The 27,529-nt window shown below is 43.5% G+C and overlaps 2 protein-coding genes across 2 annotated transcripts; both read right to left on the bottom strand.

Annotated features, from left to right (window-relative positions):
• Positions 1-223: 223 nt before the first annotated feature.
• Positions 224-9,582, bottom strand: VPS11 (VPS11 core subunit of CORVET and HOPS complexes). The gene is made up of 16 exons (XM_064397634.1): positions 9,405-9,582; positions 8,983-9,131; positions 8,661-8,796; positions 7,460-7,623; positions 7,111-7,358; positions 6,509-6,710; positions 6,083-6,234; positions 5,634-5,820; positions 5,082-5,225; positions 4,420-4,608; positions 3,395-3,556; positions 2,770-2,909; positions 2,282-2,484; positions 1,527-1,698; positions 1,190-1,412; positions 224-488 (listed from the first exon to the last, which is right to left on the bottom strand). The coding sequence occupies exons 1-16, from the start codon at positions 9,556-9,558 to the stop codon at positions 324-326; spliced, it is 2,790 nt and encodes a 929-aa protein (XP_064253704.1). The 5' UTR covers positions 9,559-9,582; the 3' UTR covers positions 224-323.
• Positions 9,583-15,164: 5,582 nt separating this feature from the next.
• On the bottom strand, positions 15,165-27,468 carry DDX6 (DEAD-box helicase 6). Its single transcript, XM_064397551.1, has 14 exons — positions 27,333-27,468; positions 24,946-25,409; positions 23,455-23,518; positions 22,908-23,012; positions 21,540-21,669; positions 20,916-21,062; positions 20,559-20,657; positions 19,920-20,038; positions 19,307-19,435; positions 18,863-18,979; positions 18,701-18,764; positions 17,842-17,943; positions 16,937-17,120; positions 15,165-15,373 (listed from the first exon to the last, which is right to left on the bottom strand). The coding sequence occupies exons 2-13, from the start codon at positions 25,143-25,145 to the stop codon at positions 16,945-16,947; spliced, it is 1,452 nt and encodes a 483-aa protein (XP_064253621.1). The 5' UTR covers positions 25,146-25,409; positions 27,333-27,468; the 3' UTR covers positions 15,165-15,373; positions 16,937-16,944.
• Positions 27,469-27,529: the final 61 nt, after the last annotated feature.

Here is a 27,529-nt window from a genome sequence, read left to right as displayed (position 1 = left end):
GGAGCCCCGCCCCCGGAGCCCCGCCCCCGAAGCCCCGCCCCCGCAGCCCCGCCCCCGCAGCCCCGCCCCCGCAGCCCCGCCCCCTAGGAGCCCCGCCCCCTAGGAGCCCCGCCCCCTAGGAGCCCCGCCCCCTAGGAGCCCCGCCCCCTAGGAGCCCCGCCCCCTAGGAGCCCCGCCCCCGGCCGGTCCGTGAGGGCCGCGCTGTCGGTGAGCGCCGAGCGGCTCTGCCTGGCCACGCTGCTTTATTGGGGACCAAGGCAAGCACAGCAGGACACAGCGGGGAACCCGTACAACACGAGAGGGCGTGGGGACACGGCCGGGAGTCAGGTACTGCGCTTGGTGTGGATGAGCAGCTCCCGCTGCAGGCCAGCCTCGATGGTGGTAGCGGTCTTTCCCGGGGGCAAGTCCGTGATCAGGGTCAGCTTATTGAAGACGCCGCGACCAAAGTAGTCAGCAACGACTGAGAAGCCATCGTTTGAACACTTGAGCTGCCAGACACAAAGCAGCAGCGTCAGTAAAAGCCTTCAGAGCCTCTTGCTTCTAGCCTCCTTCCTTTATCCCCGTGCACTTAAAAGCCTTTGGTTTAGTGGACAGGACACTTTGCTCAGTCCATGCAAGGGCTGGCTGTAGCAGGAGAACCTGCTACATTTTCTGACACTGGCCATCCCAGCTCCTGTTTCAATGCCACTTCTGAGCCACGCACCAAGGCAACGAGCAACTGAATTAAGCAGGAAAGTGAGTGCCTCAACTGCTCCAGTTTCCATGTGTGTTAACATTTTCCAGCTATGTCCCATTCTCACCCTCACCACTTAATTAATCCTTGGGGAACACAAGGTAGATGCCACATTTTGGTGCTGTCCCTATTCCAATTCACACTGTTCTCCTCCCTTTCTCCCTAATTACTTCTGTACAAGCTGTTGACCAGCTGTCACACTGACCAACAGGTCTCGAGGTCTATATGAGGGTCAGGTGAGGACAGATTCTCTCTTTCACCTTCACAGAGATAACGACTCCCCATGCCCTTTACACAATGCAGTCACCCTAGGGTCTAATGGCACATTATCCAGGTAACCTTGTTTACAAAATACTTTCAAGCCTTACCTGTCTCTACCAGCCTCCATTTACAGGACTGTAAATGAATCTAAACTCTATTTATTTCAACGTGGTAAGATAGGCAATGTTACCCTACCTGATGCTGAAACTGGTCATGCAGATCTCTCTTCTGCTCCTGGGCTCGGATCATGTCCATCACTTTGCGATTTTCTGGCATGCAAGTAGGACATTCTGAATCACTCTCAGAGTAGCTCTCAAAGCAGTGCTGGTGAAAGGAATGACCGCACAGGAAGTGGACTGAAGGGAGCTCCAATGCACTGGTGCAAATGCTGCACTTGGTCTTCTGAAAAATCTTGGGACTGAGTGACAAGATGGAGAAGCATGAGAAAGACAAACTACACTTCACCTTACTAAAAGACAACAGCAGTCCTATCCTTGAATAGGACTAGACAAGACAGCACACATTCCTGCACCTTGCTTTTAGCTCTTCAATTTCCAGGCGGATCCTCGTAGTTTCTTCTCGGTATTTCTGAATTCTCTGCTCATCCTGGTCTATCTGGCGGCTTTGCTTCTGCAGCTTGTTGACAAGATAATCCTTAATCACAGACAGGGTGGCTGTGGAGTTATGAGCCAGCGTCTGCACAACTGAGAGTAACTGAGATGTTAGTTTAAACAGAAGCACAAAAACTGCAGCTATGCTTGTACTGCCAGGGCAGACTGCTTTCCTGGGACAGGCCACTTACAGGCAAAGGCAGCTGGCATTCTCATGGAGTTGGAAGAGCTCACTTAAAGACTCTCTTTCAGTTTGATCTCTTCCAGAAATGGGCAACTGGGAGCATATCTGGATAACTCAGACCAAAAGCGACAAAGGAAGGATCTAGTAGTGGATTGGATTTTAGTTATCCACCAAGGCTCAACAGGAGTTTCAGCACACCCTGCACTGCCCCACATTGACAGGACAGACAGAAATCATGTATGAGACATCTCACTGAAACTGCAGATCTTTCTCCCTAACTACGGAGCTGTGACTGACATTGTTTTTCCCTAGGGAGCAGGTTATTACTTCAACTGGTAGGCCCAATTTCATTGATTCTTCTAATGTCTGATCTACAGAAAGCACTACAAACTAGTCTGGGTTGGAGTCTTTTGTGGTTTGTGTTTCTGGTTTTTGCTTGGGTTGGGGTTCTATGGCAGGGGAGGCTGAGGGTTGAATGTCGTATGTCATTACCAAGCAGTGGAGGCATAAGATTCTTGTTCTCGATGTGTTTCAGCACTGCAGCAATGTACTCCTTGCAGTTCTCCTCCTTCCGTGCGAAGTAGCTGAGAGCCTGTTCCCAGAGACTGGCCTCTTGGTCGCCATACAACTCGCACACCTCAATCACCTTCTTGTACTGCTCATTCTGCATGTGGTAGTGCATGATCTGTTGGAAACTATGGGAGAAAGACTCAGCTGCAACATTCCATCTTGCCCTTTGAGGTTCTACAGGGACCTCACCCAGCCATGCAACCCCCAGACTCACACAGAAGCCAAAGACAAGTCTTTTTTCCACTCTATATAACTGTCTTGCTTCAGCAGTGAGGTATTTCTGCAGAGCAATCATCTACCATGCCCGTCTTGAGACACTAAAGAGGTCACTACCATTAATGGTACAGACATTCATGGTTCAGAAATCGCTGCAGTGGGGGCAAGAGGGGAAGGACAGGAGTAACACTCACAGTTTGCCCTGCTCATAGAGGTAGAGAACACCATCCTTGAAATTGTGCATCTGACATAAGACCAAGGCCTTATCAAAGACTGTTCTGAACCTTCCACTCTTCAGGAGGGTGAGGGCTTCACTGTGCAACTTCTCCTTGATCTACAAAAAGGGGGAAGAGGTCACGAAGAGGAACCCAGGCACACCCACATACACACTACACGTAGACACTATTTTGCATTAAGATTTTACAATTTGGAGCTCTTTCACACAGGTCAGTTTTGGTACTTGCTCTTTAACCCTTTTAAGCAAACAGGACTGATTTTCTTTGGCCAAACAGCCTACATCCTCACAGATCTAGGCAAGCAAGTAAAGATACTTTTGTGGGCAAGCCATCTGCTCACAGAGGCTGTACTGTCTGGAATCTGTCCTTAAAAGACATACAAACAAAACAAGCTCAGCCATTCTGAAGGGAATATTCTCCCAGATACTAGGCTGCTTTCCCATTTCTGTGCTATTGGTCCAGCACAGCATATGTATTGCCTCATGTTGCCAATGCCCAGCGGGAAAGAGCATTACAGGAATGCAAATATGACTCACAGACACCAAATCTTTCCCTCAAAACACAATGCTGGAGGAGCTCAAACCTGCTCATCTTGTTCATGTGCCCAGTTCTGCAGTCGAAGTTCCAGTAAAGTGTCATAGACACCCTGTGGAGAGTCAGCCTGCACCTCAGTCATGTGCTCCAGAAAAGCTTTCAGTTCCCGGGAATTGTTTGCAAAGACTGGGATGAACTCCTCTGAATTAGCCTGTAAAACAGTCAGAAAAAGACAAGCACCCACATCAGTCTAAGCCACTCTAGTGCTTCCTTCCTGCCATGAGGAATGTTTGTTTCCAGAGTCTCAGACAGGACAGATACAGCACAATACAGGATGCTGACAACATCAAGGATCAATCCTGAGCAATAACTTTAAGAGGACCCCTGCCTCTAGGACTACCAGTACATCAGAATGGGCTTCTCGTAGAATCATTGAATAGTTTGGGTGGGAAGGGAACTTTAAAGGTCATCTAGTCCAACAACCCTGCAAAGAGCTGAGACATCTTCCATTTCATCAGGTTGCTCAGGTCCACATCCAACCTGACTTGAATGTTTCCAGGGATGGGGCCATCTACCAATTCTCTGGGCAACCTGGTTCAGTGTTTCACCAACCTAATTATAAAAAGTTCCTTCTATCTAGTCTAAATCTGCTCTCTTTTACTTAAAAATTATTACCTCTTGTATCATCACAACAGGCCCTGTAAAAAAGTTTGTCCTCACCTTTCCTATCAATTGAGTACTGAAAGGCTGCAATGAGGTCTCCCTGAAGCCTTCCCTTATCCAGACTGGGCAACCCCAGCTCACCCAGCCTTTCTTCAGAGCAGGTGTTTTCCATCCCTCTGATCATTTTTATAGCCCTCCTCTGGACCCACTCCAAAAGGTCCGTATCCCTTCTGTGCTAAGGGTTCCAGAGCTAGACACAATATTCCAGGTAGGGTCTCATGTGAGCAGAGTTTATTAAGTTATAATTCTCATTATACCTAAAACATCAGGACGGCAACACAAGGTATGCAGAAGCACTTGCTGCAAAGTTGCTACTGGAGAGCAACAACTCTCAGTCAACACAAACTCTACCTTTTTTCCTTCTAGCATCCCAGGGCCTTCATTACCTCCCGAGGGATGGTAATCAGTGCAAAGGATCTTCAGCAATTCAGTGGTCTCATTAGGGACATGGTGCATCAGGATTTTACCATATCGCTTCATGTTACTCTCTGCCTGTTCAAAGGGCAGTTTTCCAATGTAGTGCAAAGCCTCTTGGTAGTTCTGTGAAGACAGACAACAAAACAATCACAGGACACTGGCCTCTGCTCTCTACTTTGAGCTTAGGACAGAAAGCATTGAAGATATGCTGTGAGTATGCCACAAATACCATTTGCTCTGAATTATCACCTAGTTCACTATTCCTGCTCGTTTGCCTCCTCAGGGAGAAAGACTGGATACAGCCTGGGGGAAACATTTAGATGAATCCCCAACTAAGCACTCTTGCTCCTCTTAAAGGGCACTGTAAAAAGCCACATCAGAAAGAAAACAAGATCTTCTGATTTCCCCAACTAGTCTAACACACAAGACAAAAGCAGAAAGGCAATACACCAACAGCAATGAGTATTGTTGCTGCTGCTCTCATCAGTATGCTGTCCTCAGCAAAGAGGTCAGTGAAATTACATTCTCACTAAAGAGGAGACTAGGGAACTGGTATTCTCCCCAGTAAGAACACACGTGCAGTTATGTCTCCTCACCTTGATGTCCTCTAACTGGATTTTGAGGTACCATTCGTGATGCTCATGCTTCTCTGCCAGGTACACGGCATGGGAGTAGTAACCAGCCTGGCGAAGCACCTTGATAGCCGTCTCCACATCAAAGTGGACCTCACTCTCACTCGTCTCCAAGAACAAAAGCAAAGAGATGGTCCCTCAGAAAAATTCTAGCAGTCCAGAAGCAGTAATCATTTATGTCAGAGGAGGAAAACATGAGCAGGGACAATCATGGTACGTCTCATGCAAGGGAAAATCACCCATGCAGAAAGGAAGGAGTCTAACCACTTCTCATTTGCTTGCCAGTTGCACTGGCAGAAGCAAGCACACTCCAGACCCAGATGGCAAACCAACCAAACTGAGAAAGGAAGCAAGAGCTTGAAAATAAAGGAGCAAAAACTAGGGTACTGAGTGGTAAATTAATTACTCTCTCTCTCTTAACAGTCATAGAGGAGGGAATTTACAATGTTACCACAACCCCTTTTGAATTATTATGATGACATAAAAATGTAGCATGATTCCATGTCTCCCCAATACCTTAATGAACTCTTCCAGTTTGGAGCTGTCTTTGAGTTTGGTATAGCAATTCAGCAGAAGTGTAGTGTGGTCTGCATTGGCCAGGGACTGCAGATGGAGCATCTGTAGATAAGCAGTAAGGTTGTGGATACGCTGAGCATCCAGGAATTTCCGAATAACATAAGATGGTTCTAGCTTTCCTATAGTTCTGTGAGGGGAAGAGTCATGTTACAAGACATTGTATACTCATGCAATCAAAATAAATGGAGAAATTAACAAGAGAACACAGAAAAGCCTTAACTTCAGCAGGTACTCTCTTGTGACTGCTCAGCTATGCATCAGAAGCAACAACTAGTTATGGTGTAAGACTTTTTTTTTTGTTTTGGACTGGTTTAATTCCTGTGCTGAAACAGAAACCAAGGCCTATGTTGCTCCTACCTACAACATCGCTCCAGAGGACCCCCACGTACCGGATATACTGCTGGATGGCTCCATCATGGTTTCCCTTGTTATAGAGATGATCGCCATACTGACGGAAAATCTCTGACAAACCATCGCTGTCCAAGTGGTGGCTCTTGGCCAGGTTAATGGCCATTTCAAATAAGTTCTTTCTGAACAGCATCTGTTAAATACATGGTAAGAGCAGTATGAGAGAAATACCACCCCACAAAACAAGTTCAAACACACCTGGAAAACAAGTTGTTTCTTCATCTTAGTGCATACATGTGCTTGGGCCTTTACATACCAATTGTCTTACAACACTGGCTATACCAAAAAGCTATTTGGTCACTTGCTATATAATTCACTTGCCTGAATGGTTCAATTTTTCAGTCTGCAGAGCCAATACAATCTTACAGACATAAGGCAGAGATTAATAAGAAAACAAATGTACATGCCTCAAGTTTGGTTTGTGTATCCTTCTCCTGCAGTACATGGATCTTGCCGTCTCTGGTCAGTACATAGAGAGATCCCCACTCTGCTAGGACATCCACTATGTCATCAAAGACTGAGCTGTATGCAATGAATTTGTTGCACAAGTCATAGATATTCAGGACTTGTTTGTCTGAATTCTGTGCCTCGTTCCCATCAAATTCTGACCTGGAGAGCAGAAGAAAGTTTTAGAAAACAAGAAGAACATAACTTGAAATCTTGATAACTGTTCAAACTAGGGATGTATAGAAAGCAAGACAGAGTTCATTCAGGCAATTAAACTAAGTGGATCCTGAGGGAAAGTACCATGTATTTATACACAAATTCCATCATCCTGTTACACTGAGAAATTCACAGGACTGGAAAAAAATCCCCCTCATTCAGCACATTTAATTGTGCTACTCCCACAAGGGAAGTTAATCAATATATGGGTCGGGATGAACCTCAACAACATCTGACAGAGTCGTAATCTGCCCCCAAGAGGAAAGCTTCACAGGGAAGAAGGAGAAGGAGAAAAAGCATGAAGCTGCATGAGCAAAAAGAATTCATCTGTTTCAAGGAGCCCTACTTTGGGGAAGTCTTCCGGTCCTTGGAGACAATGATGAGGTACCCCCGATACCAGTGAACAATCAGCTTTTGTCCCTCGAAAGCAAAGCAGGGGCCACGTTCGTCTGGTTGGTAAAGGTACACACATTCATTTCCTGCCACAATGAACTGGAGATCCTGGGAGGGGTCACTGAGAGATGAACAGCGCAATCCACATCCGTGAGTGTCCAGCTCCAGGTGAGGATAGTCTTTCACTGAAAGCATATAAGACTACAGAGGAAACTCGAGGGTTTGGGGATCACTCTGAACTAGACTCTGAAAACAACAGAATTTGCAAGTCAGAGTCACATTTCTTTCAACTAGCTTCTCACCTGGATGTTCTCTGTAGTCACCACAAACAGATGCGTTGTTTTGCCAGACTGTCGAAAAGCAAGGCCAGTAACAGGGTAACTACCCTCATGCAGGATCTGGGTCTTACTGTGCCGGTCTCGAGTGATGTCTCCTTTAGTAAGTACAACGCTCCCATCTGCAAAACCTGGAGAAGCAGACAGACCAAACTATTATTTATACAACACGCCTGAAATTTTATCCAGCGTAAGTTAGGGAAGCTCCAGTCAGCAACAGCACCATGCTCACTAGCATGGTATAAAGCAATGGGATTGCCACAGGTTCTCACATCAAGTCAATCTTTGCCAAATCACTCCCCACTGCTCCAGTTACAGTTCAGAGCTGCCACACAACTGCACATAGGATAGACAGCACTGTTCAGCAAGGGTTAACTTGCTTTCCACACACAAACTTCACATGCAGATTAATTTTGTCTGTATTTTGTTTTACAAATGGCCTTCCCATACAGCAACTGTAACTATAATTTCAAGTCCCTTGCTTATTCAAAACATACTACACACTGTAGAATAGACCAGAGGGAGATTTTTTAAGAGAGAGTTAAACACACAGTTTTCATAGCTTGTCAACAGCCCCAGTCTTGTAAGTTGTTCTAGGGTTGAAGGCCACTGTACACACAGGGAAAGCTTTTTTGATTTCAGTGTAGGGACCAAGTCAGCTGAGACCACTTGGAATCTCACAACATTACTGCTCTTATACTGTCAGAAGAGTTAAGCAAGAAACATTACCAAGGAATAGTCAAATCCAAAAAGAGAAATTTCCTTTCTTCTTTGAAAAAAGGTTTGTATAACCCGCTTGAAAAAGTATCTCTGGAACATTAGGTATCACAAAACTCTCATTTTTTCCTGTACCAAAAGAAGCTAAACGTAGTACTAAGATCAATAAATACGTAGCCTTACCTAGCTGGTAGGGAAAAGATGACATAAAGTAAAGCTTCCAAGTATCAAAATTATTAGTGTAAAATAGGCTAAGTTTATGCATTTATCTCTGGAGCTCTAGGATAGCACAACATACACAGTATCTCTGTGAGGAAAATGTAACAACTGAGTGAGAAAAAAGATCATCAGGATCTTCCAGGCTGGTTTTTGTATTATCTATTCACGTTCCTTACCTCTCAGTACGGACTGTAGTATTTTTCTTAAGCTATTATAGTTCAGCTTTACTTACCAATAGCCATGAAATTAAGATTCTCGTGGACGGTTAGGCAGGATACAACCGTGGGCTTGTTACCTGGTATTGCTGGAAAAATTCGAGTGCAAAGAGGATTACCACCATCCCGTTTCTCCAGGTTCCAGACTTTCACCTACAAACAACGATGATCTGGCATAAGCAAAACATGGGGTATTAGTAGGCCATGACCTGGCACCAAAATGTTATAGGACCCAGAAGGAAGAAGCTACTTAAGAAAAGGCAACAGAGATCATCAAAATAGTGTTTAAGAAAGAACTGTATTACAAATGTGTTTTCCTCTCATCGTCATTTAACTTACCAAAGGGTTTATACCCTCTTCATCCTCACCAATAGAAACCAGGATACTGTGTTGCTTCAGCTGGTACAGATGCGTCACCCTTAGCTTGTAAGCTTGGAAACTGCTGAGTTGAAGGGAGCGAGGCAAAAACCAAATCTGACCTTCCATATTTAGATCATAGTTAAGGCACATAAGGAGACCAAAAAAAAAAAAAAAATAAAAAGCCCCGCACCTCCAATCGTACAAGAATCTGCATGCCTTTTGCTGACTCCTGGTAGAGTTACAGCAAATACTTCTGCAGAGCAACCCGGAGCACCAACACATCCAGCAGCGCTTTGGGGTTTTTGTTTAAACAGAACCCACAGCGGAAAGCGGCCGCATTCCCGAGGCCGAAGCCACCTCCGGGCCGCGCAGGCCACAGCGCCCGGCCCCGCGCAGGATATCTCCGAACACGAGGCTGCCCCGGCCCGAGTCGCAGACTGCGATGCCCGGGGGCAGCGCGAAAGGCTTCGCACCGGCCCCATCCGGCCCCGAGGGCTCCCTCACCGTCTCTCTGTCGAAAAAGACGAACCGGCGCCACTGCAGGTACGCGGCCATGTTGGGGCCGGGCCCGCGCCCCGCCCCTCACGTGACCCGTGGCCCCGCCCCCCAGGCGGCCCCGCCCCGCCCGGACATTTAATTTTAATGGCTGAATTTTGAACACACGTACTGGGGAAAAATCACAGAGCCGCCTAGGAATTTGCAGCTCAGAACGGTGTCAGCAACCTTCAGTGAGTCATTTTACAGTAATAGTTTTGCATTACAGTATTGCATACATAATCTTTTTAATTTGCCTCTGTCCAACGGGAGATATACAAAATAACTGTGTATTCTTTTCTATAATTAATAGTACATACAAAAAGGCTTGGCCTTTAAATGTGGATAAGAACTAATGAAATCTGTATATTTGCTGTGAGCTCAGAAATATGATTAATTATATGTGTTATTTGTCACAGATTAAGCTTCTTAGTTTAACAAAAGCAATAAATATATTAAAAATAAAGCTATACCTTTGAATACATGTGTGAGTCTCAATGTAACCCCAGCAAACCAGAATGCATTTGGCATTTATGTACTAACGCAGTAGTTCATTTCATTGCAACTGTACACTTTCACTGCTCCAGCGCCCCAGGCACTGCTCAAAGTGGGACCTTGTTTACAATCTGAAGTACTTAGTTACCATTATGGTAAATTCTTGTGATTCTTTTGTTAAATTGCTTAACTTAGGCTATCAATTAAGTGCTGTTGGGCTTGCTGTTAAGCCTTTATGCAGAAACCTCTGGTCAAGTCCAGGGCCTAGCTGAGCAGGGGGGTTGACTCTGAACCCTGTGACTCCACTTACCCATTCCTACCCTCACTCTTTTTGCCCTTCTCCCCCAGCAGCCATGTCGGTAATTTTGGGTTTATATTGGGTGTAGCCTGCTTTTACACTGTGTGCTTTAACCATCTAGGCCACAGCAGAGTGAACCTTGCCACTGAACTTTTCCCTGTGTTCACTTTTACATGAAACCTGCTTTTTCCAACTCCTTTGCTGATTTTTAATGCATCTTTACAAGACTCTTTTTCCAACCACCAGAACCACAGCACACACAGCGTCTTCTGCAGCACAAACAGCCAGCAAGGCAGAACTCAGGATGACTCCTGATGAAAGACAGGAAGGCACAGCCCCAGCAGGACCTGCAGTGCCCCTCTGGCCCCTTGCAGAAATTCTCACTGTCAAAGAAGCTAACTTGGCACTGCAACCAGATGGCACCCAGAGCCTTCTAGTCTAGAGGAGACAAGACTGTGGACCATTTGACCCTGGAAAAAACAGCTGCCATGTGCAGGGCCTGTGCAGAAAAAGGATGCCTCTCATGGACACAGGAGAGCACCTTTTATTGTGTGCCTCCTTTTCTTGGGGCTTCTCTCCAAAGGTTGTTGCATCCAATGCAGACCATGAGTCTCTGTAAGGACACCAGCATGTTTTTCACTCAGCAGAGATAAAGGAAAAAAAAAAAACAGAACAAATGGGAGTTCCAGGGAGCTTTTATTGAGTTTAATTAACAAAATCAGGATTTTTCCATTCATCTTTTTTGCACTCACAACTCATGAAGCTCTTCACAAGTCAGTGCTGCAACACATACAAAGCCAGAGAAAACACATTCTCAACAAAATCTGAGCTCCACTGGAGAGTTTGCCAATTGCCAATTTAACAGAAAGCCAATTTTCCCCTCCCTCCCTTGACTGTTTTGAAGGACTAGACCATATTGTTTGCTGGTTAACAGTTAGAATAGCAACCCCTCGTCTAGGGTCTACTGGATTATGACTCTCCACTTGAATTGCAAATAATTTTTTTTTTCTTGAAATATAAGTTCCAGTTTCTTTCAATAAGGGGAACAGTGACTATTTTCTTCTCCTGACACCCCTTCCCCAAAATTACTGGTTAAAATACAGCAAGGCTGTATCTTAATAAAGACATCCCTACTCCCCTCCCTCCTCCCCCCCCCTCCTCCCTAACTTGTCTACAGCAGAATTTAACAATGCTTCCACACAGAGGCATTTCAGCAATGCAGGGATGAACTGAGCAAAGCCTACAGGACAATCTGCCAAAGCCTTCGTGTGAAGTTCAGATGCATGCTCTTTGGTCCAGAGACCTGGCTGATTACAAAGAAACTGTGATTCAAAAAAGATGGACCAGAAGTTCACAGCAAGCAGAAAACTCCCTGCAGGGACTACAGTTGCCCAACCTCTACCATGGCAGCTGCACTGCTGGAGTCTCTGGGAACAAAATTCACTTTGTTCTCAGGAAGTAATGACCAGCAGCCCCAGCAGCACTATGAAGTTCAGCATCAGGGCAAGAACCACCACAACAGCAGCTCAAGAGATGTGGCATGACAGCTCTGTAACCTCTCTCACAGAAACTGAGGCAAGATAGCCATCTGCTCAGCTTTGTGTCCTATCAGTCATTTGTAACAAAGAAAAAATTGTTTGAAGCATTTTTAAATCCTTGGAGCAGACACCCTCCCCCCCATCCCAAACAAAAATAAACAGAAGATCAGAATGAGATGATTTGATACCACCACATAACACAACATGAATTCATGTTGAGCTTCCCTGTTCTTACCCACAAAAACAGTCACAGAGGGCAAGGAAAGATGCTCCCATCTCATTCTGGAAATTGAAACGTGTATTTGAGACCAACCCACCCCCCTCCCTTTGGGAAAAGGCCTCCAGCAGCTGCAGTGCCCACCTGACAGTGGACACCCAGAGACTGGCCTATAGGTTCTCTCAAGTGGCTGAAGATTCCTTCTTCACAGCCACCTCATCCAGCTGTGAAGCTCCATTTCAGAGACTCATAGAGTGACACTTTCAGACTTCTAACAAAAAAGGAATGCAGAACACATCAGGTCCTCATTCTCATCAACTCTGTCAGAGGAAGTATTTGAGCTAGGGCTCATCACTGAAGGTTCTGACTAATCCATCTGTAAAGGCTGATAACCAGCAAAAACTGGAGCTCACAAGAAGTCTCAGGAAGCCAAGATTTATACATACTCCTTACTCTTGGGTAGGGAACAAAACAACCAAGAAAACCCCAAACCAAAATAATCAAAAACAAACAAAAAAGGGAATAAACCCCCCCCCAAAAAAAGGAAACAAAACAAAAAACAAAACAAAAAAAAAACCCGCACACAAAAAAATAAAAACAAAACAAAAAAAAAAAAACAAACTAGGATTATCCTAGTCTTCTGGAGCATCTTTCCATTTGCAAGATCGCATCTGTTTGAGATAGCCTACTAGCACCAAAAATAGGCTGCTTCTTCCTTGACAAGAAGCCACCTAAAAATGGTGCCCCCGATAGTTTAGGTAAGTGCCATTCCTCAATGAGAGGCCAATTTTAAAGTAATACTTTCAAAAGTTCTGTGCTTCAAGAGGGACCATCAATGCATGGCACCAGGCTAACCTACCACAAATCCATGCAGAGCACACACACCCGACTTGACATCGCTATCCTGTTCTTGTTACATGTGCATGCCCTGGTGAGATACAAAATTTATTTACATTTTCATGTCTTTGTTGCATTAAAATGATCCCTCTTCTGTCTGGAAAATCATAAGCTGGCTGCAGTACAGGAGCAAGATTTTACTTTTGGTCGAAGATACCACCCAGAAGCTCCCACCCCCCACCCCCACAAAAGCACCCCAAAACTGTTTACATTTAGTACCTGCCAGTCAGATATAAGCTATGTGGCTCACAGAGACCAAGCTCTTGAGTTTGTATTCTAGTGCAGCATTTGCTACAATTATGGAGTCACTGCTGACAAAAAGAAGAAAAACATCCTGAACACAAAAACCTTTCAATCTTGTAAAGTTGTTGTCAGGAGGCACCTGGCTTCTATTTATGATCATCAAGGAAAGGAATAGCTAGTCCACCTTGCGATTCCAAACTATTTTACTCCAATTCAAAAAAAGGGTCAAAATGGGGAGAAATTAAGACAATTAAATCCTGCCTCAAAGGTAAGCAAGCATGGTGTGAGTGCAGCATCTGTATATGCAATAAATGACCGAGCAAAAGGGATTGCATTCACCCAGGTGCCTCCTGACAGTGGTGGTTAACAGGCTAAAAGGGATTTTAAAAAGAGTAATTTTTTGATTTGTCTCACTCCTTTTGCCTGTAGATCAGGCCAAACATCAAGCATGTTGGGAGGGGCACAATTTAAAGCAACACTACTTGACCAGAAAGCACTTTTCAGCAATATACAATGCAAAATGACAGACAGCAACTCATGGCAAACAAGAGTAGATGGCAAGCAGCTTCCTGCAGCTTCTGACGTTAACAGGGGTTTGCCCTTACCTGCTCACAGTTCTGCACAGAGGCCACTCTGGGCAGAAAATGCAGCACTGCAGGAAGTGAATCAATTCCACAAAGCTCCAGAACTGTCAGTTTATGCACGTAAACTGGTTTTTTATGGTCTCTCAAACCCAAATCCACACCTTACGTGTATACTGCTCAGCGACACCCACTGGATTTCCCTCACACCATGGTGGAACACAGGTCATGGACTCCTTCAGAGCTTGTCAAGTTCCTGAAGTTTCTAAAGGGGAAAATCAAAGAGCATCTCCCAAAAGGCTGAGCTATGGATTTGGAGGCCTTGGAGCCCCACAAGTGATCTCTTCCATACAAGCAGTACAGGACTGTTGCTAGCACCAGAGTAAATCCACCCTGACAAGGGACACTTGTGGTGGCCTGCAGTTCACAGAGGTCAGAGCACTTCTCATTGTTTAGTGTTGCAGAAAACTGAGCCCCTCTCATCTTTAGCTGCTCCCATAATCAGTCTAATCCCTTTAACCTCAGCAACCTTCATCATAAAAGAAAAAGTTATATATGAACCCAAACAGAAAAAAAAAATCATATTTACAAAGTTTGTACAATATACACATCTGATTTTCTATGGGACACACTGCACCAGAAGAAAGAGGGCCATGGCTCTGAAACAAGTCTACCTATCAAGTGCTGTAACTACTAATGAAGACTCATGGAAACCAGTCTTTAGTGTTCTGCTAGAGCACAGGGCTTTTCTTATGGCTCCTGCAAAGGATCACAGGCTACTCTTTCCTTCTGGAGCTATGATGCTGCACCTAATCAGCCCAGATTTTAGGTTGGTTTCATTTTAAATACAGATATTTACAGTTTGGGTGAACTGCAGATGCATATCAACTCCTCCAATAAAAAAAAAAAAATTAAAAAAAAAATTTTAAAAGTTGAAAAAAAAAAAGGAGTACTACCAATAACCAATACATTTCACCTCCCAGCCCTGGGCTTGAGTACATGGGAAGGAGGAGAAGGGGAAGAGAGGGGAACTTTGACCTGAAACCAAAAACAGATGTTGATTCCTTGGGCTGTGTCGGAAAGGTGATATTCTGAATGGTCTCATAGCATAAGGCACTTTGCACGAATAAGTAAGAAGCTCTTTAGCTTAAAAAACAGATGAGTAACCAGGGAGAAGTTGAAATGCACTCAGTCAATGGTTAAAGAATTTGAAATAGCAGACAAGCTCGTGTTCATCAAGATTCTTCTCTTTTCAGGGTTTCTCTTCTTCCCTTGCTGACCCTCCCGCCCAAAGAAAACAAAATTTAAAACCAGCAGTTAGTGCAACTAATGTTCAATCAGCACACAGTGCAAACAAGTGGAAAAACAAAAAGACATTCCTTCTTTTATCTTCTTTCTTCCTTGCCGCCAAATTTAAAGAGGAAAAAAAGGCCGAGCTCTTTTAGTCTTCATAGTTCCGAAATGAAAAGATGAAGAAAAACCCACAAAGAGAAGGGTATCCCCAAAGAAACGATGTGTCACAGATCTGGATCATAGGGCTTCACCTTCTGGCATGTGTAATCAAAGCCTAAAAAAAAAAATTAAAACAACAACAAAACCACCAAAACAAAAAACCACCAAAATCAAATCAAACAAACAAAGCAGCCCCCCAAAACCAAACAAAAAACCCTCCCAAAAAAAAACAAAAAAGGAAAAAAAAAAAAAACAACCAAAGAAACCCCACTAACAAAAAAACCAGCAGAAAAAAAACAATAAAAAAACCCAATAAAACAAACAACCACAACACCCTCAGTTAAATCGGTTCTACACAAAATCAGAACTCAAAGTGATGAATCACATACAATAACTATGCAACAGCTCTCAAAAGGCAAAGGGCATATTGAATAGCTCAATACCAATTTCAGCTTTGTAGAAAGAGCTGCTGCTAAAGCCCTTCTGTACCTATGGAACATGATTATCTCCTGGTTTCTTGTATTTTAGGAAGCAGCAAACTGCTCTCTGGCAAGGTCCCAGCATTCCCCTTAGGAAGCTGTTCCACACTGATTAACTGTTACCATCCAAGAGCCCGTTCCACATTCATTACCTGTTCTGTATTCTATTTATTTATAAACACGGAGAAGGTTTAATCATCAAAGCAGAAGCTTTCAAGTCAGTTTGGTATGACTATCTAGGGCTATCCTTGGATGACTTCAAAGAAGGAACCATAGGTTCATTTTAATGCTATCAAGCAGTCTACTTCTATAGCCACTTTTTAATTTTTGGTCATCTGAAAAGAATTCTAGCAGCTTCACTGGTATTAGCTTTCTAATTCCTGACCTCTGAGAAGAGTACACATAGGAATGATTTTCAGCCCAAACTGTATGGTGATGGATCTTGCATGACAACATCTTAACTAAGGTCAGATCATCATGCTGCAGCCAATTTAGCTTGACTGCAGTCCAGGGCAAGTCATCTTCCTATAAAAGGACTTAACTCAGCAGCTTTTCCCGAGACAATGATCAGAGAGGGAGCACTTAGATGAGTCTCCAACAGTGAAATCTCATTTTCTGTTGAAACTACGTATACGACCTCAAGTGGCAGCAAAGATGAATTACAGCTCCACTCCCTACTTGGTTCACTTCCAAGAATTCTATGAACCAAAGGATACAAAAGAGGCAGCACCTTTTGCTTGAACCTGGTTCTTCTGGCTGGTGAGGTGCTTACTCTTCGGTTGATGCTCTGTTCTCACAGCTATCCATTTTATCTCCTCACCTTTTTGAGGACTACTTTCCTCTCTGCCCCTCACCAATTTCTCATTTCAGCTTAGCAATACAGAAAGAATTCATTAGGCTACTAGTACTCCATCCTGGCCTCTCCCAACACCATTCCCCACTCCCCCTTTTCCCCATTTTTGTTCTCCTTATCACATGGTCAGCGTTTCAATTAAAACAACTAAAAAATACTCATCCCTCCCCTCCCACCTTGAGCACATCCATGGAATTCCTTGCACTGACATTCTATTTCAAACCCATGTTTTCACATTCAGAGCTTTTTCATCACATCAGTTTCCCTCTTCCCTCGAGGTAACAATGACACATCAACAACACTCCTCTTATTCAACACATCACTATTCAGCAAGGCACTTACATACCTGCATGTTTACTGTTTCTCATCTTCTACCGGTTCACTGTGGTATTCTGCCACATACAAGCTCTTGTCGATGTTGCTTGGTATGGGTTTAATTTCAGTTCCCAACTGCTCCTCAATACTTTTCAGGTTGAATCGATCATCATAGGTGATTAAGTTGATGGCCAGGCCAAGATGACCAAAGCGACCTTGACAAAAAAACAAAAACACACACCTAAACTGAGCTGAGTTAACATAGGGGCTGACAGAAAAAGAGAGTAAGTCTGTAGACTGTGAAGTTAGTATCATTCTGTGATGTTAAAAACAAATCCAGCCACAGGTCTCTACACCTTTCACATCAGTTTTTGGTAAGGAGTTTTGTAGCAATGTAGGAGTAAGGAAACTCAGGAGGTTCAAAATGCTCTGACCAAAGCTCCAGGAAAATTACCAGCAAAAAGTCTTCCAGAGCTCTTGAACAAGCCTGAACTATAAAGTTCAACTACACTAAGTTCCTTTGTTTACTGCCTTTCTTCAGGGCATGTTCTGCTGATTTCCAGACAGCAGAAACATACCTCAAAACACATGAAGAAAGCATACATCTCTAGGCTTGAGACACTCTGAAGCTGAGATTTTAGTATAGAATTTTCCCAAACTGAAAACAGAGGCTATAGTAAGTGTCCTGAGATAAAAGCAAGACATGCCTTTTTTTTCCCCCTTTAGATTGTTCAGGCCAGTTTCAAGACAACAGTTCTTTATTCAGATAATATCCTCAATGAGGATAGCCATCTGAAATGATACCTAAAAATACATTTGTCAGAAAAATCAAGGGTTATTCTCAAATATAGTAATAAAAACCCAAAAGCCAATTCAAGGCTAAAAAGCATCACAGTCATCAGCAAAGTTGCACCTAAAACAGATTTTTCCTCTCACCTGATCTGCCAATGCGATGAAGATAAGTTTCTGCCAGCTTTGGGAAATCAAAATTTATCACCACATTCACAGCCTGGATATCAATACCTCGGGTAAACAGATCTGAAAGATAATCCAGATCACAAAGAAAGTTAACTTCAATGAGCTCAAACACTGACAGGATTTAGGGTGTAAAGATTAGCAGTGATTAACATTGCTTTGCACTAGTTTCCAGATATAAGCCTTCCTTGTATCAAAGGCAGTTTACATACAATCCTGTTACAGCTTCCTCTTGCTCTGTATACCTTGTAAACATGAATAATTTAAGAAGAAAAACCAAAACCATCACACCTGCACATCTACGCAGAAAAAATAACCACAAAGCTATTTTTTTCCACATTACACTATTTCAGAGCAGTTCCTCTCAAGCATCTCTTCACACAGACACTGCCAGGTACTGCCATGAACAGGCCATACAACAAAGAACTCACATCATATAAAGGCCAGTCAAAACTACAGAGTATTTAGAAAAAGTGAGCTATAAACACTTAAAAGAATCAGCAAAACTTCGCATGACCATAGTCATAGCTCCACTGATATGATATATCATACAGTTTACAACCCAACAACTCATGGAACCCTCACATGTGAAAATAAAAAGAAAACGCTATTGCAGGAAAATGATTTGTTGCCAAGGTGCACCTTCACAAAAGACAAAATTCCTCATGCCTAAAGGAAGGCTAACAAGCAGGCTTGACAAAGAGACATCGTACCAAAACATCTTGTTTTGGTTTATTAGAGCTAACTGATCTACAATACCTGGGATAATACACTTTCTATCATAAACTTTAGAAATAGGAAAACGTTTAGGAACTCTCACCAGTGCAAACGAGATTGCGGCACAAGCCATTTCGGAAATCATGGAATACACGATTGCGGTGTTCCTGGAAATACATACATATAAACAAAGAGAAACAAAAACCAGACTTAATTCACCTCTTCAGTAAAGCCTGAGGTGAGGTGGAAAAGACTTCATACTCACCTGCCTCATTTTAGCATGGATATAAAAGCAGGAATAGCCCAGCTGGGAGATCTTTTTGGCTAGCAATTCAACCCGTTGAGAGGAGTTGCAGAAAATGATCGACTGGTTAATCTGAAGCTGAACATATAAACAGTGCTCTCAATAAATGCAGCATTTTACTAACAGAGGACCCCAGACATGTCTAAATCCCATCCAGAAAGAAAGCACAGCAGGTATGCTGCTGGTAATTTACATCAGACGTATTTTTGTATAGGAAGGGAAACAATTAAGAAAGTTCTGTAACAGAGATGCTGGACAAGAAGCATGCATTTTTAGCCTTAGATACATAGCACATTTTAACTAAAAAAAGCTTTCTTTAGGCTGCCTTTAAAATACTCAGCCTCATTCATGATCCCAAGAGAGAAAAATCTTCTATTATGTTCCTGACACAGCCCTGCTCCTTACCCTGGAAAAGAGCGTATTGAGGCAGTGCACTTTCTGACGCTCAGTGACATAGGCATAGTACTGAGTAACTCCCTTCAAGGTCAGCTCCTCCATCAGATTAATCTCATAGGGTTTCTGCAAATGGGAATTCTGAAAAACAAAGATATCGATAAAGCAAGCAGATCTACGTGCAAAACAATGTATGTAGTTCCCACTCTACACCACACTTAACTTCCTCCAAGACAAGGATGCACTACTTAGCCACTCACTCTTCATGCTATGCTGAAAACAGAGAGGGTGGGTAAATTTTCACAAAAAATTACTTATAAATCCAAGGTGACTAAACAGGCCAAATAGGAGCACCCTCCAGAAGCAAATCCACACAGATGATGCAACTAATACACAAAGTGGAAAACAGCACCTTATAGGCATACACCTAGCTTCCCATTAATGCAACTGCAGGTCAAAAACTGCTTTCAAACTTCTGTCCTAGACTTGGACTGATTTAGATTAAACCTGTGAAGTTTAGATGTATTTAAAATACCAAGCACTAACAGCTACACACCACTCACTCACACCCTTCCTGCACAATGTCACCCCATCACCATACCTACAGGGACACGTCTCCACTCACCATGAACTTCTGCACACTCAAAGGAAAAGTGGCTGAGTAGAGCAAAATCTGTCTGTTTTTAGGTAGCGTGAGAATTATGTCTTCCATTATCTGAACAAAATCTTGAGACAGCAACTTATCTGCCTGTAACAACAGAAGTAATAAACAGCAAGTTAAAATAATGGCCTGAGATTTTAGCCTTTTGGTAGCTACACATTTGGGGGAAGGAAAAAAACCAGTTACCAGGGCTCCTACCAGAGCCATCCAAGAGCTCTTACACTAGTATATTCTCTCTCACTCAGAAACTTACATGCTATCGGATGTTCATAAATCAATTTTATATACAATTACATGGTAAGCACAGCTGACTCAAACAGAAACCAAATGAAACACATTCCTTTGTTGCAGAATAGACTGTTACTCTATTCTTCAGCATCAGCAAAGACAGGATAGGTAAATCTTCCCAGGCTTTCTTAGAAGATTTACATGCAAAAGATTCCTACTGTCAAAAGAGTTTCTCAAAAATATTCAGAAATGGAGGAGACCTTACAATGTCTCTAAGCAAGTCTGAATCACTGCTGTGCACCAAAAAGACACTCATTGAGACATATCATTCCTCTAATTTGGTGTTAAAATCCCGGAACATTTAACATAAGCAACTTGCCTCATCCAATACTATCATCTGGACATGCTCAACTTTTGCTACTCCTTTCTTGATGAGATCGAGAATTCTCCCAGGGGTAGCTATCACCACATGCACTGTAAGGTTAGAAGAGAGAGAGAAAAAAACAATGAGAGAGAAAAAAAACCCCCACAATGTTAAGGTGATTAAAACTGTCTTTTCCTTCCAGCATTCATGACCACGTTTCACATGAACACTTTGGAAGAACGACAACACCAAACAAGACGCTGTAGTCTGCTCTGTAAACAGGCAAACAGTAACAAGCAGAAATTCCATGACCCCATTGCAAAAGCCACAAAGAAACAGCAACCTTAGCATAGCTGAAGTGCTCTGACCTGTATCATCAAGTCTCATTATGTCATCTCGCAAATTGGTTCCTCCCGTTGTTGCCATCACTTTGGCACCTCCCATGTGTTTGCTGACTTGGATACAGATTTGACTGACCTGCAGGGCTAGTTCACGGGTGGGAACAATCACCATTGCTAGAAGTTAAAAAACATCATTGTGAGTTACTAGTAAGACCCTGTATCCCAAAAACTCATCCTCAGAGACTTCATGTAAAACAATGAAAAGCATAGTCTAGGAATTCCACTCTGGGTATCCTGAGCAAGACCTAGGAACTGCTTTTGACAAGGCTAATTCCATGCAAGGGTTCTCCAGCCCTTGATGCACCCATTGCACAAGTATCCCAGCCAGCACGCTTGCTTATTACTCCACATCCACTTTCCAGGGCAAGACAGAAAAGTCTACAAGCCTTCTTCTATTTGACTCTTTTGAAAGCAACTGTGGGACTTTGCAAATTACACCTCCCCTCCATTACTGCCCATTAGCTTGCTCTGGAAGTACAAGCAGGTAACATACACTGCCCAATTTCATTAAGCAGTTTTAGATTCACATCTCTTATGTAGTGACTGACACCATTACCTGGCAACAGCTAAGTGTGATCCACCTCAACTGACCTTGTATATTGTCCTTCTTTAAGTCTAGCCGTTCAAGTAAAGGAATGAGGTAGGCTCCACTCTTGCCTGTTCCATTTTTTGCTCTAGCCAAGATATCCCTACCAGATAAAGCAATGGGGATGCTCTCCTCCTGAAATGCAAGGACAGAAAGTGAATGAGCAATTAATCATAAGCTATGTTTCACTGAAGAGGCTGACCAAATTTAACTCCCCTCACTAACAGCACCACAGGAATCTGACTGTTTCATGACCATTATTATTATTACTATCTTATAACTACAAGCATGACAGACTCACAACACGAAGAAGTTAAACCCATCAGTAAAGAGCTCCCCAACACTTCCCACCTAGAAGTCTTTATCTTGCCTGATCATAAGGAAGGGGTCCAGGTACCAGAGGTAAACCCATACTAACACATTAGGAAAAAAGTGAAAAGTTGGGAAAACAAAAAGTGAAGAGACAGTGACAGTCACTAGCAAACTCCTCCAAAGGAAAAATATTTCCCCCTACATCTGAATATCAGAACCACTTCAGCCCATGTGACTCCAGCCTCTATATTCCTGTGATATACTTCTCATAAAATCTTCAGCCATCCAAACACAGGCCCCATGTATTTTTAATTTCACTACCTTTTTCAGCAACATCTACAGAAACCTCAGCCTTTTGGAAAGGTGGCATCATGAGAATCTGTTTATAAACAAAGCAAGCCATAGCTTTCTCATGCCTTAAAGAGACAAGGGGGCAGAGTTGTGTTAGTGATAAACCTTGAGAGACCATTTAAAAGAGAATTCAACCTTCCACCCCCCTGAAGTTTACACATTAACAGTTTTCAATAGAATAAGCCTTATAAGTAAAAGAAAGATGGAGGTACAGAAAAGTAAACTTGCTAAGATATTATTCTATGTCCTACAATCTTCATAACTCTTTATCCACAAGATTACAATAAAAAGAGCCAATACTGTGATAAAGCCATAATTCTATTTTTAACAACTAAAGGTACATTGCCAATGGTAACTCAGCTTTGGAAAATTTATAGAACAGACCTCTGAGTCTACTTATATAAGTACTTATGAAAGTACTGTTACTGAACAGAGAATTAACAAATTAACACCTCCAACATGAAAAGGAAAATCCAAGTTAAATGTCTCCAAAAGTGTAAGGCAGTCCCATCACTAAGTCATTCAAGGATTGACTTAGTGATTTAGCTGGGGGTTAGAAATTCTTGCTTTTCCCAAGGGACACCAAGTTCTTTTGTTCATAGCTTCAATTTTCCCCAATGATGGCGTAAGTATTGGACATTTAGGCCTAAGAATGTCAATACATTTACAGAAGTTAAAAGCAGCATCTAAGTACTCTGTTTGCAAACAACCTGAATAGGAGATGGTTTTTCCCAGCCCATTTCAAAAATTCCCATCAGCAACTCCCGTTTCAAACAGTAATCTTCAAACTCATTTCCTTTTGTGGAGGTCACGTCCTGAATAATCAAAAAAAATAAGCACATCCATAAGATCAGGTCATACAACCTGCAGCTGTTAATTTGATCTGAAATGGCCTGTACAAGAAGGCCACAAATTACAATACAAGAGTTCCCATTAAGTCATGCAACACCCTACAGCAGCAAAGGAAACATTTGCTTTCTCAGAGCCAAGTACAGCTCCTGAGTGTATACAGTGACACCTTCCTGTGCCATGTTATAATACTAATAAAGTATTAAAAAGAAATCCAGAGTGAACTCCATTTCTGAGCTTTCCAAGAGAAGCATCACTCACAAGCAGTTGAGAGAACAAATTAATTCTTCATTTAAAACAGCAGGAGCTGAACTACTTTTTAGCCTTCACTCAGGACAGTATTTTACCACTGCAATCTCTCCCACAAGTTTTATTTAATATTTATTCCTACAATTCAATCATCCTTACCGAAGTTTTGATTCTCAAATCCTTTGGAGGGAGTTTTAAAGTCTTCTTCCAGTCATCACCAGGTCTACAGCAAAATAAAATGAAAACAGAATTTTAAATAATGAATATTTTGATTTTGCACTTTTTTTTCTTAGATATAGTGATGAACATGTAATGTTTTCACCTCCTCAAAGCTAAAAGCGCCTACACATATGAGCTCAAGTCTTCTCTGAGCTAAGCAGGATGTAACAGGCAAAAAACTGTAAACAGACAAAATCAGCCGTCTGCCAAACAAATCTGAGAAACCTTTATCCAGTCATGATTCAAGTCCCATTTTTAGGGCACTGAATCAAACAGCAGAACAGATATAAAACTGAGCACTTACTTAGTAACATAACAGAAAACTGGCTGTAACAAAACCCACACAAGAATATTTCGTGACTTAAAGGAAAAACTCTCTTGCCCAGGGAAGATCCAGTCTTAATCCCCAAGTAAGGTGAAAAGGTAAAAAACACTTCTGGTGAAAAAACTTAGTAAGCAATCACTCCACTTGTTGACCAAACTTTGTTTTCTCTCCTGGAGATTTAGATACCCATCCTCTCTTGAAAGCCACTGTAGAGTGGAGAGGATGTCTTTCTCATCACCAGCCCCAGGAAGTTATGCATGAATTTTGCTGAGTTTAATTCACAACATTCATTAGAGTAACCATGTAATACATTTAAAAAAAAAGGTTAGGCAGATTTTAAGAACCTGAGTGCTCCATCACCCTCTCTAAATGGGGAGAGCCGGCACTACATTCACAAATAATTAACAAAATAAAATAAAAGCCAGTGGTGTTCAGGAGGAGGAGGATCCATGGGGGAAAAAATAGGAAAAAAAAAAAAGAAAAGCAACACATTACCATATCATCCAAGTATTTTACACCTTTTAGAAATTCCAACCAGCACACTTCCAAAACTAGCTGGATGGCAGCAGGATATCACAGTGGGACTGTATCCTCTCAGCTCAGCCTTTGATAAATTAAAGCCAGAGCATTACAATGAGGAGATGGGATACTACCATTTCAGATCAATGACAAAAGATAACTGACTTTAAAGCATTTCTCACCATGGGAAAGAACTGCAACAAACTGAAAGGCAAACAATTAGATTGAGACCAGGTGGCATTTCCTCCTCAGTCTCAAACGTCAGTTCAGCTCCTTCCTACTCCTGTACTTCCCTCTTGCACCACTTCCAACAAGCAAAAAACACAGGATTCTAAATCTGGGCTACCTCTGACAGTGGCTCACACTCAAAAAAGCACAGCATCAAATTGGATTTTCACAACAGCAACTGTGGGAGAGAAGCTGGCACATGGAAATACAGCTTTTTTTTGCAATGTACATGACAGAACACTTCTAACCACCCATGTGACAAAACAACAGAAGACAGGATTTTCCAAGTGGGAACCCAAGAATGCTTTCCCATACAAAATTTTAACACTCCTTTCATGGCAGCCGATACAAACACTTACTTAATAGCGGTGGTCATACTCTGTGCTTGCTGTTGAGTGCCATTATTGATTGTGTTGGCATTTTTCAGCTGGTTCATCTGTTGCTGAGTTTGTGTGCCTCCACCTCCTGGGCCCCCGCTGGGTTTTACAGGGCCTCTCAACTGCCCATTCTGACTGGATAGACCCATTATAACAGGGTTCTCTGTTCTGGCCGTGCTCATGCTTTTATCTTTAAAGATGTCTTTTTAGACTTCAAAACTTTGAAAGTCAGTACAGAAACTGTAATAACAGTTTATTAGACTCTCCAAAATGAAGAGATAAATAAGTCTTGCTCAATATATGAGTCCTTTATTGCAATGCAGGCAAGCACCTGTAAGTCACTCAAAAGTAAAGCAGTAACTTGCTCTGATGCACTGTGGAACAACTTTTTTTTAAAAAAAGCCCTCTATTGAAGTTCAGTTATATCACAATTCACTTGCTTCAATCTGAAAGAAAAGTAGACAATAACAATTAGTATGTGGATTTTTGTCTATGCAAATCACATCAGTTTACTCTTGTATTTTAAGAAAAATTTCTTCCCAGGCAGTGTGCAACAACAGTACTTGCTTTTTTGTTTCCTCAGTGACAACTATAAAGACACGCATCAAACTTTTTTTGCCTTTCTAGAAAGTATTGCCTAACATCTTCAGACACCGAAGAAAACTTCCCAAACAGTTGTACTTCCAGCGACCTTCCACTACCCATCCCCTCTCACAAAGTAACCATTAGGTGTATCAATTGCTTTGATGGCTCTTCCATTTCCCCATAAATTCCCCCACTTCCAGGATGCAGCCAACCAGCCCTAAAACATGAAAAATATTATGCATAAGTTTGTGACAAGAAGCAAGACTACAACAGCAAGTGGACATTCGTGTTAGAACTGACAAAACCCTTACATTACACTGACTGCCCTGCTCGGTTTGAATGGGAAACACAGATTATGTAAACCCAAAACCACAGCTTACACTCCTCCAACCCAAAATGCTAGCTCAACCAGCTTACCCCCAGTTTTCAACCGGGTATTGATTTAAGGCTGCTCAGAAGAGTGATGAAACAACACCATCAGGCTGAATTGAGAGCAGCTGCCTCTGAGTGGAAGTGACTGAGCTTGAGCTGAGGCAGTAATGCTGCTGGCTGTGCAGCTTCCTGCTTGTGATCTTACCTTCCTGCTGTCAGGAAGATAACATTTCATACACACGACTTAATATTGACTCTATGTAACAGAAAGGTTGCAAAACTCTGGAAAGACAATACAAAGTCTACCCCTTACATACAGCAAGCACGGACCAGAGCTGAAGACTCCTTACAATGGTACTAGGGAGACAAAACGTCTCTAGCCCAAAATCTTTGGGAAAGTAGGCTCGCCTTGAGCATCTGCATCTTGGGAAAACATAAAGGGAAAACCAGCAGACTACTGCTTCCTAACCTCGGCATTCACAACAAAATGCATGTTTTCCCAGTGAATAAAAAGGCACAGTAAAGAGAATTTCAAGAGAGTTGGAAAGGAATTCAGACTTCCCAGCTGTCTTAAGGTGCATCAGTGCTGGCTTCCAGCAAAATTTTAAAGTTTGCGATACTAGGATTTTCTGCTAGTTAACTTTCAGGGCATCTTCAAAAAGATATTTCTCTTGGCCATTAACTTCGTAAAAAGCAGAGGAGTTACAAAGGTAGCCACACACGCCAATGAGACCCGACTACTAACGCCGAGAAGTTCTCCAATAGCGTAGGAAATGAAACCTCTCAGTCCCTTCTGCCCACACGCTCCCGACTATCCTTTAGAAGAACACAAGTTCAAAAAAAAACGCACAGCCTCATGGAACCCAAAAAAAAAAAAAAATCTCCCTGTTCCGATAAAAGAGACGCCACCATTTCGCAAACCAACGGACTGAGAAAAAAGGGCCTCCATCACATATCTCGGCTCTCCGGGCGCGGGCGGGCGGCCGGGGCACCAGCTCCGCACCTTCCCCTTTCCGCCGGGTGGACCCGGCACAAAGAGAGCCCTGGAGAGGCTCAGCGTGCCCGGTGATCCCGGGCCGCAGTGCGGAGCCCCGGGGCAGAGCGGCGGGCCCGGCGCCGCCCGCCGATCGCAGCTGCGCCACACCAACACCTTCCGCCCGCGAACAATGGAGCGGCCGCACTTTGCCGCCCGGGCCGGCGGGCAGCGAGAGCCGCCGGGGCCCGGCCCCGTCCCCCCGGTCCCGCCGCTCCCGGTGCGCCCAGGCCCGGCCCGGCCGTCCCCGCCCCGCCCGCGGCGCCGCCAGGCCCCGCTCAGGCCCGCGCTCCCGCCGCAGGCCGCGAGGCGCGGCCCGCCGGCAGCGGCCCCCTCGCCCTGCTCCCACGGAGCCCTGCCCGCCCTGGCCCGTCCTCACCGCCACCAGCCGCGCTCCCCCTCGCCCAGGTACAAAATCCTCTCGCTCCCCCGGTGCCTTGTTATGGCGACTCGACGCTCCAAGATGGCGGCTTCCTCCTTCCTCCTGTGCGCCCTCCCCCTCCCGGCGGGTGGCGCCGCCCCGCCCCACACGCACCACGTACGTGCGTGCGTACGGACGTTCGGCGTGCGCCACGC

This window comes from Passer domesticus, chromosome 23 (genome assembly GCF_036417665.1).
Source record: "Passer domesticus isolate bPasDom1 chromosome 23, bPasDom1.hap1, whole genome shotgun sequence".
In the NCBI taxonomy this organism is placed as follows: Eukaryota; Metazoa; Chordata; class Aves; order Passeriformes; family Passeridae; genus Passer; species Passer domesticus.
This window is presented reverse-complemented; position numbering and strand designations above follow the sequence as displayed.